General features: G+C 43.7%; 1 protein-coding gene across 4 annotated transcripts in view; it reads right to left on the bottom strand.

Annotated features, from left to right (window-relative positions):
- The window catches only part of USF3 (upstream transcription factor family member 3), an 84,136-nt gene that overhangs the window by 41,917 nt on the left and 26,001 nt on the right, over positions 1–16,218 (bottom strand). The window contains exons 2-4 of one of the 4 annotated variants that reach the window (XM_050932552.1): positions 9,249–9,371; positions 8,204–8,296; positions 5,974–6,038 (exon numbers count right to left, since the gene is read on the bottom strand). In XM_050932552.1, the coding sequence (XP_050788509.1) occupies positions 5,974–6,038; positions 8,204–8,221 (83 nt within the window). In that variant the 5' untranslated portion in view covers positions 8,222–8,296; positions 9,249–9,371. The remainder of the gene's footprint in view (positions 1–5,973; positions 6,039–8,203; positions 8,297–9,248; positions 9,372–16,218) is intronic. The other 3 variants (XM_050932561.1, XM_050932580.1, XM_050932571.1) reach the window with 3 other exon arrangements.

The following is a 16,218-nucleotide window of genomic DNA, read 5'->3' as shown; positions in this document are numbered from 1 at the left end:
TCACACACCCTTCCCCAGCCCCACCTCCCAAAACCTTGTAGCCTATGGAATGTGCACTTAATCTTTCCCCCAAGCCCTCTCCACTACTCTTTTCTTGATCACTGGGGACAATACCACCACCCTGCTTGTCAGGGACTACCATAATCTGGGTGTCATCTTCAACTTGGAACTCTCTCTAGGTCCTTACATGCAGGCTATGTCTAAGTCTTGCAGATTCTTTCTGTATAACATCTCTATCCATCCACACAGCTAAAACTCTCATCCAGGCTCTCATCTCAGTTACTGCAATATTCTTATCTCTGACTTTGACAAATGCAGTCTTGCCCTGCTCATATCTATTAGAATGCTGCTGCAAAGACACGTTTCCTAACCCATTGCTTTGACCATGTCACTCCTCTCTTTGCGTCTTTTCTCTATTGTGTCAAAGATAAGCTATTTGTCTTCACTTTCAAGCCTCTTCTCTACCTATTGCCACTCCACTTATCTCTCATTCAAATATCAAAAAGGACGATGTCTGTCTTCATTGCCCGCTTGTTAAACAAGTACTTTCCTGCTTTCTCCAATGCTATCCCTCAGGCTTGGGAGGAGCTCCCTGAAACATCTGCAAAACTAAGTCAATATTCTCCTTAAAAAGATTCCTTTTCCGTGATGCCTACAAAAAACTTGACAACAATTAGGCTGCTGGTACACGGTCTTATTGTTTCCTTGTACTCCCCCATCCGTCTGCCTGCAGCCACCTGTTCTTTCTTGTATTATACTTAGATTGTAAACTCATTGGGGCAGAAACTGTCTTGTTTTCTGTGTTTGTATAGTGCTTAGCACAATGGGATCATGGTATGTGTCTGGGGCTCCTAGGTGCTATGATAATATAAGTAAATAATAATGTAACACCAGGAAACCACAATCTCTAGTCCCTCCTTTCTCCAGTGGCTGCTCTTTATATTTCTATGCATTTCAAAACCTAAATTATGAACCACAAGGTGAAGCAACTGTCTTTCACCCATTTCATGGATAAGAGAGCAGAGAGGTTGTTCATGGTAATTTCAGCCACAGCAGGGAATGAACCCAGGCAACTAATACGTTGGGACTGAATCTGATTTGTTTTGCCGCAAAGCCTTTCTGAATGACTGTGCCAAATTATGTGCTTCAATATGCTGCCTCTACCACACCCTGACCACATTCTGCTTCCAAGAGCCAGGAACAGAACGCATGAATACCTAGCATTATAGCACTGTCTCATGTGGAAGAGGCTTGTGTTGTGGATCTGAGGGTCCTGGGTTCAAAGCCTACTCTTAGGGAAAAAATAGTGTATAGTTATGTGATTAAAGACTAGGGGTAACATTTTCAAAAGCATCTACATGACTTAGGTGCCCTAAATACTATTGACTTTTAATGGACTTAAGCACATTTGAAAATTTTATCTTGTATCCTAAAGCATCATAATTGAAGTGATACGGCTAACCTGAATTCTGGAATTTTCTAGCTTTTCTATGCTGACTTTGCAACCTTAATTTTATCTTCTACCATAATTTTAAATGTTTTATATATATACAGTCATATATATAATACACACACACACACCTCTCAAGCTAGTGTGAGGAACCTAGAATAATCTTAATTGTTGAAATGATATTAGAGGTGAATGTGGATAATGCATTAATAGTTATTTTATTACTGTATTATTATTTATATTTTTGTTAATGGAAGCTGTCCCTTCAAGAACAACAGTGTGTTTGATGTAGACAAAGCAGTATGTGGGAGATTTTGCCTGTGTCCTCAGAGTGGGAGACCGTGCATGTGCAAACTCCAAAGAGATTAGAATTTGATTTAATAAACTTCTCTCTCCAAAACATAAGCCTCATTCTTGAAGGTTAGCACTTACTGGGGGACTGGATACTTCAGTGTATTGCTAAGGACCTACAGAACCTTTTGACAGTTTGAAGCCAGCCTAGCTTAGCGGTAATTTGAAAGTTGTTTCCATTTAACAGATATTTAGTGGCCCCCTATGTGAGTCTGATGGGTCTTAACTCCACATCAAAACCCGCCATCACATATGGCGGTAATTGGCAGACCTAGACTAGAACCCAAGAATTGTATGGGCCACAGAGACTGAATTACCCCATTATCTCTAGAGGAAGCTACCGCTAGATCAGAACTGGGGCATACTCAGCAGGGTAGTTAGTATATGTGAGAAAAAGAAGGTCACTCACCCTGTGCAGAAACTGAGGTTCTTTGAACTGTGTCCCCCGATGGCTGCTCCACTGTAGGTGCAGCAGTGCCCCCTATGCCTGGGATCGGAGATCTTTGGTAGCAGTACCCATTGGACCACATATGCGCTTCTGCCTATCTTGTGCCACAAACGTAGTGAACATATAGTGCTGTGCAGTCCAACTGCTCTCAATTCCTTCTTGACTGCAGGGCTTATCTTTCAGCTCCAAAGCAGAGGGGAGGAGGGTGGGTAGTGGAGTACCTTAGAGACACACATCTCAAAAGAACATCAATTACTGCACTGGGTGAGTAACCTTCTCTTTTTCCTTCTTCTTCTGATGTCCCTATGGGTGCTCCACTATAAGTGACTGTAAAGCAGTGACCCTAGTTGGAAGCCTCGGGCTTCAGAGCAGCGTTTAGTGAAGACGACAGGACAATGTGTCCTAGCAGGGCAGCTGATGCTGAGTAGTAATTGTGCAGTGATGGCTAAAAGTGTCTGTGGAGGCCCAGGTGGCCGCTTTGCAAATGTCAATAATTAGGATATTGTTGAGAAAGGCAATCGAGTTGGAAAGAGAGTGGGTAGAAAGTGCTCAAGTTCCAGAAGGAGACTGTTGATTGTGTAATTGGTTGAAAAAGTGTATACATTGGGAAATTTGCTTGGAAAGGCATTGTTTGGTTATGGCCTTTCTATCTTTTGACCATTGATAGGAAATAAGCATGGCTATTGTGTGAAAGATTTAGTTCTATCCAGGTGAAAAGCTAATGCTTGCCTGACATCCAAGGTGTTGCTATGTGATTCGGCAAAATGCAGGGAAGGTGGATAGGTTGATTTAAATGGAGGAAGTTGCTACCTTGGGTAAGAATTTTGGATGTAGACATAAGGTGACCTTGTCTTTATGAAAAATTGTGTACTGGGTGTATGTCCTGAGAGTGCCAATTTCTCCTACCTGTTGAGCCGATCTGATGGTGATGAGAAATGCTGTTTTCATGGACAGATGAATATAAGAGCATGTTGCCATGGGCTCCAACAGTGGTCTGGTGAGGCAGCGCTAGATGAGGCCAGGGTCCCAAACTGGGGTCTGAACTCATATGTGAGGGTAAAAGTTTTGGAGATCTTTCAAGAATCTCTTCATGAGTGGGTGGGTGAAGACAGAGTGGCTGTCTATATTGGGATGAAATGTTGTGATGGAGGCTATGTGTACACAAATGGAACTTGTGGATAACCCTGATATTTTTTAAGATCCAAAATATAGTCCAGAATGAGTAAAAGAATATTCATCACCATGACATGATTGGTGGTGCACCAGGATCAGAACCTTGTCCATTTCTGGAGATAAGTGCGTTGAGTTGTGTCATGTGTGCTAATCAAGCGGACCTCTTTTACTGCCTCTGAACAGGTCATCTCTGAATCCTGAAACCAGGGAGGACTCATGCCTTCAGATATAGGGGATGTGGATTGGGATGGAGGTTTTGACCCACATCCTGTGAGAGGAGGCACTGAGCTGGTCACAGAGTAATCAGAGGACATATCTCCTTCGCATGATGGTGGGTATACCAAATTGGACATAGCCATGTTGGAGCTATAAGGATGACTTGGGCTCAGTCCCCCTATATCTTATGAAGCACTCTGAACAAGGGGGGAATGGTTCGGACGGCGTAGAGTAGCACGGCATCCCACGTAATGAGGAACACATCTTACAGGTACCTGAGGGTGTAGGCCTGCTCTTGAGCAGAATTGAGGGCATTTGATATTCTTCTGTATGGCAAAGAGATCTATGGTTGGGAATCCCCAGCGGCTGAATATGTGGTGTAGGGTTTTTGTATCTAGCTCCCATTTGTCATCTTGGGAGAATTTCCTCCTCAATGAGTCTGCCAAGGTGTTCTGATGTCCAGGGAAGTATGCAGCTGAAATGCTGACGTTGTGTTGGATACATCATTTCCATAATTTCAGGGCTTCCGAAAACAGGGAGTTGGACCTTGCTCCACCTTGTCTGGTGATGTAGAACATGCAGGCGATATTGTCCATCATATCTCATATAGTGTGATGTCTGATCAGTGGTAGAAAATGCCAGCAGGCACTGTGGACCACCCATTGCTCTAGAAGATTGATGTGCAGGATGATTCCACTAGGGACCATCTGCCCTGCACTATATGGGTGAGACGGTGTGCTCCTCCACCGATTAGGGAGGCATCAGTTGTTAGTACCAGGGATGGTGCTGGTTGAAGGAAAGGAACCCTGACACAGATGTTTTTGGATTGTGTCCACCAGAGTAGTGAGCCATTGACCTTGAAATGCATGGATAGGAATTTGTGAAGACTGTGCCTGTGAGGTACATAGACAGTGCGTAGTCACGCCTGGAGACAGCACTCATGCAACCTGGCGTGCTTTACCACAAATGTGGCTGCTACCATGTAGCCAAGCAGCTGGAGACATGTCCTGGCAGAGATCTGGGGACAGGTTCTCACTGTGGACACAAGGTCAACTACTCTTGAAAATCTGTTAGCTGGAAGAAAGCTCTGGCCAGTATCACATCCAAGTGTGCCCCAATAAACTCCAGCTGTTGTACAGGTGACAGCATCAATGTTTGTATGTTTATATGGAGGTAGAGATTTGAGAGAAGGTTTGTTGTCTGCTCTATGGCATGAACTGAGTCAGGTTTGGATGAAGCCTTGAGGAGACAGTCATCTAAGGATGGGAATATGACAATGCCTTGTTTGCATAGGTAGGCTGGCACTTCTGCAAGGACTCTGAAGACGACTCAGGGGGCTGTAAAAAGTCCAAAGTGAAGTACCTTGTACTATTCATGATTGGTCCCCATGATGAATCTGAGGAACCATCTGGTGATGTGAAAGGCAGAGAACCAGTCCCGCTGTTTCAGGGCTGGGATAATGACGGATAGCGTAATCATCTTGAACTGTTGCAGTTTGATGAATTTGTTGAGATTTCATAGGTCTAGGATTGGTCTCCGCCTGCTGGATTTCTTTTGGATCAGAAAATAATGGGAATAAAAACGCTTCCCTCTGTGTTGGGATGGGACTGATTCTATGGCTCCCATTTGCAGGTAGTTTATTTCTTCTCATGGAAGGTGTTCATGAGAACGGTCCCAGAAGAGTGACAGAGAAGGGTGTGGGCAGGTGAGATAGATAGGAATGGGATGCAGTATTCTTTGTTGATGATTTCTAGGACCCACTTGTCCAAAGGGAAAGAGCTTCCTGGTTGGGAAGGGCAGGCAGTGCGAAAGATGTATTCTAAGCTAAATACTAACTGGGAGGGAAGAACAAGGGAGATTTTTTTTTTGGGGGGGGGGGGGGGAAGGGGACATTTAAAGGAAACTACTAATTACTAAGCTAAACAGGTAAGGATACTATCTAAAGACTCAAAGGACAGAAAGGCTCTGCTCCAGATTCCATCCCAGACCAAAACCAGTTGAGAAAGAACTGAGACTCGTTGGACCACACAGAGCTATATATAGATCCTGCTCACCATGCAAGATGGGGAGGAGAACATGTGAGGTCCAACAGACAATGCTGCCAAAGATCTCCAATCCCAGGTGCAGGGAGTGCTGCTGCCCTTACAGTGGAGTAGCCATAGAGACATCACTCAAAGAAGATTTTGTCTGTCTGCTGCCCTGTAGATAATCAGAGGACTTCACTTAGGTTGCCAAGGTATGTTTTCCTTGGACAGATGGTCTAGCAGTACAGCAGAGGCTCTATAGAGTTTTCGGCTAGACAACACGTGCCAATCAATTGGCCACAGATACTTACCGGTGCTGTTTCTTCATAGGAGTCTCATTCTCAGTCATCTCTGGCATGGTTTCAGAGAGAAGGGCCTGAAGAGGAATGGGCAAAAGAATTAGCAAATACAGACCTCCCCAGAACTGTATTAGCACAAGAAAGCGTCAGCTCAATCTTTAAGATTTCAACTATAAGGGCACGTCTATACTACCCACCGGATCGGCGGGTAGTGTTCGATGTATGGGGATCGATTTATCGCATCTCATCTGGACACGATAAATCGATCCGCTAATCGACGTCCGTACTCCACCTCGGCAGAAGGAGTAAGCGCAGTCGACAGGGGCGCCGTAGCAGTTGACTTGCCGCTGTGAGGACGGCCAGGTAAGACGAACTAAGATACTTCGACTTCAACTATGCAAATAGTGTAGCTGAAGTTGCGCATCTTAGTTTGAACCGCCCCTACTAGTGTAGCCCAGGCCTAAGTGCAAGATCTATTTGAATGAGCCAAGAAGTCCAGCACCTTGATTTAGCACATCTTTAGGCAAGAGCAAATCAAAAGAGTAAGTGTGGTCCCTGTAGTGCACTGCTGCTATATGTGTTGAACAAATTTCCATTCCCTGAGGAGTGTGGCTTTAAAAAAACAAAAAAATCCAGAAGCAACTACGAAAATTACACCATTTGGTTGTTGGGCGGAGGGTGTTGAATTCTTCATGACATACTCACAGAAGATATGATGAAACTGGACAGTCTTTCATTCTAATATGTCTACAGTTCCCAGTTTTGAATAAAGTGAATAATAATTGCTGAGCAAAGTAACAAACTAGATTGAGAATATTTTATTAAATAAAAAGTATATCAGTGGCAATGTGGTTTTTCTTGTCAGCTCTTGTTTTTGTACAGATGATATATAAAAGCACTTTCATCAGTGTTTCTTGGTTTAGTCTACTAAGTAAGTATTGGACTCCTTTTGAGCATTACTGTGGCAAATATTCAGAGCTGAGCCCTAGTATAATTAGACAAAAAAAACAAACCCTACATCAGTATACAGTTAAGGTTGCTACAAATAGTATACCATGTTCTCACAAACATCAAAGTCAGTAAAAACAAAGATAAATATGACTATGTTTCCCAATGCACAACATGACTTTACATATAACCATTCCAAAGAGAGAATACAATCTGTGCAGTTTGTACTAAGACCATTAAAAATGCTAAGGTGACATGATAGTACGGTTACATGAATCTGAAGATGAAGTTATGCCAATGATGGCTATTTTATTTATATACATTGTGTACAATCTCTAAAATCTTTCCTCTCCATAATGGCACGCACATATATATGTGGGCATGTGCGCGCACATGCCATTATGGAGAGAAAAGACTTTAGAGCAGGGGTCGGCAACCTTCAGAAATGGTGTGCCGAGTCTTCGTTTACTCACTTTAATTTAAGGTTGTGTGTGCTGGTAATACATTTTAATGTTTTTTAGAAGGTCTCTCTCTATAAATCTATATATTATGCAAACTAGTGTTATATTGTAAAAGAAACAAGGTTTTCAAAATGTTTAAGAAGCTTCATTTAAAATTAAATTAAAATGTTGACTTACGCCACCGGCCTGCTTAGCCCGCTACAGCAGCGTGCCATTAAAAAATCGGCTCGCATGCTGTCTTTGGCACGCATGCCACAGGTTGCCGAACCATTTTAGAGATTGTACATAATGTGGAATGTGCTGTAGATGACAGCAGGAAGATTATTTCTTACAGAATTTTTTGTAATGTTCTTTATCCTAAAATTTAAATATGTTTTATGTATGCTACTGTGTTTGTATGGAGGGATGTTTCCAGTGACCTGTAAATGAAGTGGAGATGTCAAAATGTATTCAAAACTACATTATCAATCAATTAATATTGACATTTAAAATAATTCTTAGCTATCAGTTAGCTTCCAGTACCTAGACTCTATTTACATTTAATTCAATTCTAAAAAAAACAGGATAGGGGATTTCCCCAGACCTCTGTTCACCCACTTTTCTATGCACAAACTAGAACCAATATAACCATTTGTTGTTAAGTCAATTTTTTACTAACTTAAATCAAAATTTGCGACTCAGTCTGAAATAAGAGCGTCTACATGCAGACTTGCACCAAAATAACCAAAAGGTGTGGCTTACAACCAGTTTAGTTATTTTGATTACAGGTTCTGCAAAAATAAGCCCTTAGGTAGCTTGAAGGATCACTATGAAGAAATGTAATACACACATACCAACATGCAGGAAAACATCACTCTGCTCCACACAATGAAAGAGTTGTGTGATGAACGTTTGTGGATTAAACAGCAGTAAATCTTCTGTGTCTCCTTCAAAAGAACCAACACAAACCCAACTGTCTACTCACAGAATCACAGCTGCAGAATCAGTCACGGTCAGTTTCATTATCTGAATAGGACTTTTCAAAATTCCTTGACCATGAAAAAAATTACTGTGCAAGGAATCTAGGTTACCTGGGTGTTAAAAACACCCAAATACAATAATGGGCCAGACCGTGTTTCCCCCTGATATACACTGTTGAAGGTGGGCTCAACTATCTTCACGGCATTGTTCCCCCTGAACCAGATGAAATGCAGATCCCTGAATTCTCTACACAGTTCAGTGGTCTGCACTTGGGGAAGGGCAGAGTCTTGGCAGGAGGAGTGAATAGGTTGTAATGTGCAAACATTTAAATTAATTTAAACTCTTCTGAAGTTTCCATGTCTCAATCAACATATGGTTAGAGCAAGGAAACTCATAAAGTGAAACAAACTAGATATCAAAGTGAAACACCAAACAGGTATGCACTGACCAAGTAGAAGGACATGCAAAAACGTCAACTGAAAAAAATACTGAAAAGTCAACTAAATTTATTTAAATCATTTCACTTAAAATAAGAAAAACAACCTTTTAACTGTCTTTTTATCTTGTCATTTTCCTGGTAGGTGAGAAAAATCCCTTACCTGTCGTATGATGGCCCCAAATGAGCAAGATACTTAAGCAGATGAACAGTCCCTCTGCTTCAGAATTTGGCACATGCTTAAATACCTTGCTGACCTCAATCCCAATATTTGGTTACTTTACACCCTTTTGTTGGGCTGCATCCCCTTTCTTATATTAGTCAAAAAAGTGGCCTCTAAAGGAGAAAGGAGCATGCTACAAAAGGGTATTTGAGATGGATTTAGAAAGCAATGTGTGAAGCCCAAAACACAGTATCTCATATTATCAACTGGGTATGGTATCCAGTAGACCTTTGGATCGTGCTAATATCCTTTCACTCACCAACCTGTAGCTGGAATTCTTCACATGAATTCTCAGACTCCTCCAGCTTCACCTCACATCAGTTTCTGATCCAGACACATCAGGTTCCACTGGCAGACTTCTTAGGTTTAACTTTTTTTGTTACTATACAGGAGAAAAAAAAAGTTATATTAAATTTAGACACCAGGCAATGTTTGAAGTTTCTGTAACTTGACCCAGATGATACTGATGTTACAAGTAAGAAGATTGCATAAAGTCTAAAAGTCAGCCATCTAAAGAGCGCCAAAGTTTAGAACTGTATATATGAGAGAATTGAGGGAAGGCATACAGAGGCACTGTAAAAAAAAAAAAAAAAAAAAAAAATCTGAAGAAATGGGGTTTTTTTACCCACGAAAGCTTATGCCCAAATAAATCTGTTAGTCTTTAAGGTGCCACTGGACTCCTCGTTGTTTTTGTGGATACAGACTAACAGGGCTACCGCTCTGATATAGAGGCACTGTATCTACTGCACACAGAAATTAAGTTCAGACTCTAAGCCTCTTATGTCCTAAATAGATGACTGAACAAGAGACCTATACTTATCAAGACAACCAAGAAAAATATATTCTAGCTCTGAAAGTTGTACATCTCTAACATCCCTTCCCTGAGCATGAGATGGATACAGGGAATATCACCAGCCTGTGGAGGAAAAAAAAAAAAACAACCTGAGGTCATGTCTAGTTGGAGATACTTAAGATCCAATTCTGCAAAATTCCATACACCTTCAACTCCTCAGTCAGACTTGATGGTGCTCAGAGCGTCATAAAATTGCATCCTTAATCACCTCTAAATCAAGTTTCCACAGTGTCACCATATCCCAATTGGTATTATACATTACCCAACTTCACCCCATCTAAAATACAGACATCAAATGACCTTCCTATGACCTGACAGATGCATGTGGGTTCTTTGCTGCTTTTACAGATCTAGACTAACACGGCTACCCCTCTGAAAGTTGAAAAGTGTTTTAATTATATAATCACCTGTGGCTGGCCCATGTCAGATAACTCTGGCTTGCATGGCTTGGACTGCAGAGCTATAAAACTGCAGTGTAGACAATTGGGCTCAGGCTGAAGTTGAGGCTCGGCTCCAAGACCCTACCTTTCACAGGATCCTATAGCCTAGGCTGCAGCGCAAGCCTGAACGTCTACAAAGCAATTTTATAGCCCTGCAGTCCAAGACCTGTGAGCCCAAGTCAGCTGACATGAGCTAGCTGCAGATGGTTTATTGCAGCGCAAACATAGAGTAAGAGTTTGGACGTCTGAGGGTATTTCCCTAATATTAATGTTTTTTCTAAGGCCTGGTCTACACTACAAATTTAGGTCGGCATAAGCCAGCTTAACTCGATCTAATAATGTATATGTCTACACTACCAAGTCCCTTCCGCCAACCTAAGTGGCTGTAAAGTCGACTTCTGTACTCCACCTCCACGAGAGGCGTAGCACTTGATTCGACATACACGGGTTGACATGAGGACAGTGTAAACACTGCATTGCATAATATCAATGAATTGGTCTCCAGATGTCTCACAGTGCTCCACTGTGACCGCTCTGGAGAGCGCTTTCAACTCCACTGCACGTTAGCGAGGTACACAGAAGGCAGACAATCATTTTGGTTCTGCCCCACAGACATGACACTTTATGAGGCGCTGCATGCGATTCTCGGTGATGACACTACTACCCCAAAAAGCTCTATGGATACCAGGGTGTCCTCAAGCAACAACGAGCACATTGTTGATGAGGAAGAGGAGGAGGAGAATGTGAGGCAGGCAAAGGGAGGATCCATTCTCCCTGACAGCCAAGAACCGTTTTAACCCTTGAGTCCATCCCTTCACAGGACCAGCAGGCAGCGGAGCATGATGCAGGGGAAAGCATTTCTGGTGAGTCCACATTTCCAATCATGCTATTATTACATGCTATTATTTTTTATGTTTAATCTGAACAAAAAAGTATGTGTCATGCGTATCAGTGGCCACTCCAGCTACGCAGAGGGTGCTCGCTGACAAAGACTGTTTATGTTCATGGGAATGGCCCTGGAATCCTCCATGGAGAACTCTAGGAAGCTTTCAAGGAGGTACTCTGCAATCCTTTGCAGAAGGTTTCTTGGAAGGGCTGTGTCATAGTATAATTCCCAAATCTAAACCTTAGGGTCCAAAATATGGGTACTAGCATGAATTTTCCTAAGCTTAATTACCAGCTTAGATCTGATAGGCTGCCACCAATCAGGACTTAGGTAGAGCACCTGATAGACTCTGGTCTCCCCAAACCCTTCCCTGGGGACCCCCAAGACCCAGATTCCCTGAGTCTTACAACAAAGGGGAATAAACCATTTCCCTTCCTCCCTCCTTTCTTCCTCCCAGCTCTTTCCCGCCCTGGGTACACTAGGAGACCACCGTGATTCAAATCCTTGAATCACCCCTTCCCCCTCCCTTCTTCCCCGGAGAGAGATACAGAGATAAACGCAGAGAGCAGGTTTTTCTTCCCTCCTCCCTTTCCTTTCTCCCACCAATTCCCTGGTGAGTGCAGACTCCCCTCCCTGGAGTTTTACAAAAGATAACCAAAAAATCAATTAGATTCTAAAAAAGAGAGGAAAACTTTAATAAAAGAAGAAAAAAACATAAAACTTGTCTCTGTAATCAAGATGGTAAATATACAGGGTTTTTATAGCTTATAGACAATAGAAAGCAGCTTTCTCCAGCAGAAACACAATTTCAGGTACTTCCAGCAAGTACACATCTGCAAATAAGAAAAACAAATTAAAAGACTATAACCACCTTTTTTTCTCACTCACTATTCTGAATAGATAAGAGACTGTAGCAGGGAGATTGGCAGAAACCTGGTTGCACCTCTAGTCCCGTCCAGGACCCCGAGAGAACAACCCACAAACCCAAAACCCACAAACAAAGGCTTCCCTCCACCTAGATTTGAAAGTATCTTGGTTTCCCGATTGGTTCTCTGGTCAGGTGTTTGGGTCCCTGTTTGTTAACCCTTTACAGGTAAAAGAGACATTAACCCTTAACTATCTGTTTATGACAGGCTGCCTTATTTCGTCCACCATAGTGGGGACACTCTCCCGCGTCACTCCAGCATTAACTCAGCTGGCATCATTGCAGCACACAGCATTGCAGCATAAGGACCAGGTCTGTACATGCTTGAGCATCTGCTCCCCTGTTGCCTCTGTTACCCTCAGGAGAGTGATATCGCATAGGATCACGTATGGGAAGCGGGAGAAGTTTTGAATGCTAGCCCTTAAACTGAAAACAATTCAACAAGTAATCCACCCCGTTTTGTGAAATCCGGGTCACACAACCACGCTTTCCCAAAAACACTGTGGTTGTGGTTGGAAGAGAACACCGTGCATCGCAAGCCACATTAAAAAAAAAAAAAAGGGTGGGTGGGTGGGGATGGCAGCTTCCTCTTTGTCTCCCTTCCCCCCAAACTCAGTGCCGCTTATGTAAAAAACAAACTATTGGGGGGGGGGGGGCTTTACACTGGTGCCTGTCCTCAAGGACCATCCATTTTACTAGGGGCAAGGAGGCTTTTCTAAAGTTCCAACCTGTGATCCCAAGGATGTGCCAAGAGATCTTGTGAAGACAAGACCTCTTGGTCATGCCTCATGGACTTACTCACCATGGCTGTTGCAGCAAACTGTCTCTTGCAACAGCCAGCAGTTGTGATTAGTGAGGTGTACTGAGGAGTGTTTTGTTTTTTTAAATAAAAAGAATTAACCTTGCCAGAAACACTGTCAATGCTACCCTTGTGCTCTGTATTCCTTGCAGCTGAAACCTTGTCCGTCGGCACATCCTCCACACTGGGACAGAGACTTTCCCAGATTAGAAGGCAGAAAAAGGAGACTCAGGAGGACATGTTCAATAAGTTAATGCACACAAGAGTGACAAGACAGAGCTCAGAGAATAAAGGATCACACTGTCTGAGAAAATGGACATGGGCATGAACAGGAAGGACAGCAGAGCATGCAGGGAACAAGAGCGTGCCATGCAGGAAGAGATGCTGCGTATTATGAAGGAGCAATCAGACATGTTCAGGCATCTGGTTGAGGTTCAAGAAAGGCTGCTAGAATACCTCTGCAGCCTATGCTGAACCTGCTGCCATCATCGCCCAGTTCTACATCCTCCTCCCCTAAACATCCCATGGGGGAGGAGGAATTTGGTATCCCTTGCACTCAACACCAGGGAAGGGTACAAGGACCAGAAGGCACCCATTTCCACACCTTTGATTGTTACAGATGCACTGCAGTAAGCAAGTTTTCCTTGTTTCTCCCCCTCCAGTTTTATCAGCCCTTTTGCTCCCAGTTATCTTACTTTTCTTTGCTGTCTCTCTGTGTGTGTGTGCATAATAAAACTTCATGGATTGAGGAGAAAAGGCTCTTTATTTGCTCAATACACAGTGGTTGGTGTGGGTGGAGTTTACAGGGCAGAAATGCACTGGAGGGGACAGTTTGGTAAGGTACAACACTGATAAGCAATGAGCCACACTCAGCAATGAGCCAGAGTAAACCCGTTTTCAAAGCCTCACAGAGATGCAGATCCCCTCGATGTGCTCTTCTTACTGCCCTGGAGTCAGTCTGGCAGCCAATTCTGAGCAGCCAATCTGCCTCAACCCCCTCCCTCCCACCAGAAACTTTTCTCCCTTTGTTTCACAGATATTATGGAGCACAAAGCAGGCAGCAATAACAATGGGGTATTGCTTTCACTGACGTCTAACCTAGTAAGCAAACAACGCCAGTGACGTTTTAAACGTCCAAAGGCACATTCCACCACTATTCTGCACTTGCTCAGCCTATGGCTGAACCAGTCCTTACTGCTGTTCAGGCTGCCTGTGTACGGCTTCATGAGCCATGGGAGCAAGGGGTAAGCTGGATCTCCGAGGATCACAATTGGCATTTCAACATCACCAATGGTTATTTTGCAGCCTGGAAAGAAAGTCCCTGCTTGTAACTCTCTGCACAGACCTGTTTCCCTAAGGATGCACACGTCATGCACTTTTCCCAACCATCTCCCGTTGATGTCAGTGGAACAGCGCTGGTGAGCCACCAGTGCTTGCAACACCATTGAGAAGTACTCCTTTTGGTTTTTATACTCTTTGGCAAGGTGGTCTGGTGCTACAATAGGGATGTGTGTTCTGTCTATCGCCCCACTGCAGTTAGGGAACCCCATCATGGCAAAACCATCCACTATGTCCTGCACGTTGCCCACAGTCACTACTCTTCTTAGCAGAAGTCTGTTGATGGCCCTATAAACTTGGATCATAACAGATCCCATGGTAGATTTACCCACTCCAAATTGATGGCCCACTGACCGGTAGAAGTGTGGCATGGGAAGCTTCCACAGAGCTATTGCTACTTGCTTCTCCACTGTCAGAGCAGCTCTCATTTTAGTATTGCTGCACTTCAGGGCTGGGGAAAGCTCTTCACACAGTTCCTGGAGAGTGGCCTTACGCACTTGAAAATTTTGCAGCCACTGTTAATCATCCCATAGTTGCATAATGATGCGGTCCCACCAGTCAATGCCTGCTTCCAAGGCCCAAAAATGGCACTCAACCATGTCAAGGTGATGCATGACTGTTGCCAGCAACTGTGATTTGTTCTGCTCTAGGTCTTCCACCAGGGCTGCTTGCGTGGCATCACGTTGTTCCATGCAGCGGCTCCTGTATTAGCTGTGTAAATAGTGCAGGATTAGGCACAAGGTGTTTGTAATGCTCACAACAACAGTGTACAGCTGAGTGGGGTCCATGCTTATCATGATATGGCGTCTGCATGGGTAACCCAGGATTACAAAAAAAGGCATGAAAAAGGCTTGGTTTGTTTGATGCTGATTTCAGGGAGGGAGGGAGGGAGGTAAGTGCATAATGGGAGGCTAACGCCATTTCCCATAACCATTTGTGCCAACATTTTGGTCCCATAAGGCATTGCAATCCCAACCCAAAATTCCATTCCATTATGTGCATTGTGGGATGGCTACCCACAGTGCAGTGCTCCATGCGTCGATACAATCTCTGCTGGTGAGGATGCACTCTACCGACACAATGAGCGTAGTGTGGACACGTAAGATTGACTTGCTTAAATCGGAGGCTCAATGTCGACTTACATGAAGTCGACTTAACTTTGTAGTGTAGACATGGCCTAAATTTTGCATTCCCTACTTTGGTACTGTCTATTCCCATGACTATTTCTTGAGAGAACTTAATCTCTCTCAGCACAATTACATTTTGAAAGTAATTTAAATACTTTCTATTAAGAATTCTGTGGTTGGGTCCATATTAAAGGGATAGTACCAAAGCCTGCTACTAAGGTTGCCCCACACTTTCAAATATAAAACCATGTTTTCAGTTGCTTACAACAGTGGTTCTCAAAGTCGATCTGCCACTTGTTATTTGAAGCCCCTGGGGGCCCGGGCCAGTTTGTTTATCTGCCGCATCTGTAAGTTCGGCTGATCGCAGCTCCCACTGGCCACAGTTCGCCGCTCCAGGCCAATGGGGGCTGCAGGAAGGGCAGCCAGCACATCCCTCGGCCTGTGCTGCTTCCCGCAGCCCCCATTGGCCTGGAGCAGCAAACCGTGGCCAGTGGGAGCCGTGACTGGCCAAACCTGTGGACGCGGCAGGTAAACAAACCGGCCCAGCCCACCAGGGGCTTTCCCTGAACAAGTGGCGAACTGGCTTTGAGAATCACTGACTTTGAAAAGCCTAAACGGTTTGGGCTGAAATTTTCCATGCCAGCTCTCTGCCTCTGGAAATTTTTCAGGCAAAATGGTTTAGCCATGTCAGAGAACAAGGCTAGGAAAAATAGTTATTGTTTTGTTGTTAAAGAAATTTGAGACTCTTTTTCTGAACAGCTCCAGCACCCCATGCTTTGAAGCAGGGACTTGAAATTTCACATGGTCTTGGCTTTGGCCTTTGTGTCAGGGATGTCATCTTCAAAAATCTGTACATATCTA

This window comes from Gopherus flavomarginatus, chromosome 1 (assembly GCF_025201925.1).
Source record: "Gopherus flavomarginatus isolate rGopFla2 chromosome 1, rGopFla2.mat.asm, whole genome shotgun sequence".
NCBI classification, from domain to species: Eukaryota; Metazoa; Chordata; order Testudines; family Testudinidae; genus Gopherus; species Gopherus flavomarginatus.
The sequence above is the reverse complement of the archived record's forward strand: the minus strand, read 5'-3'. Positions and strand labels throughout refer to the sequence as shown.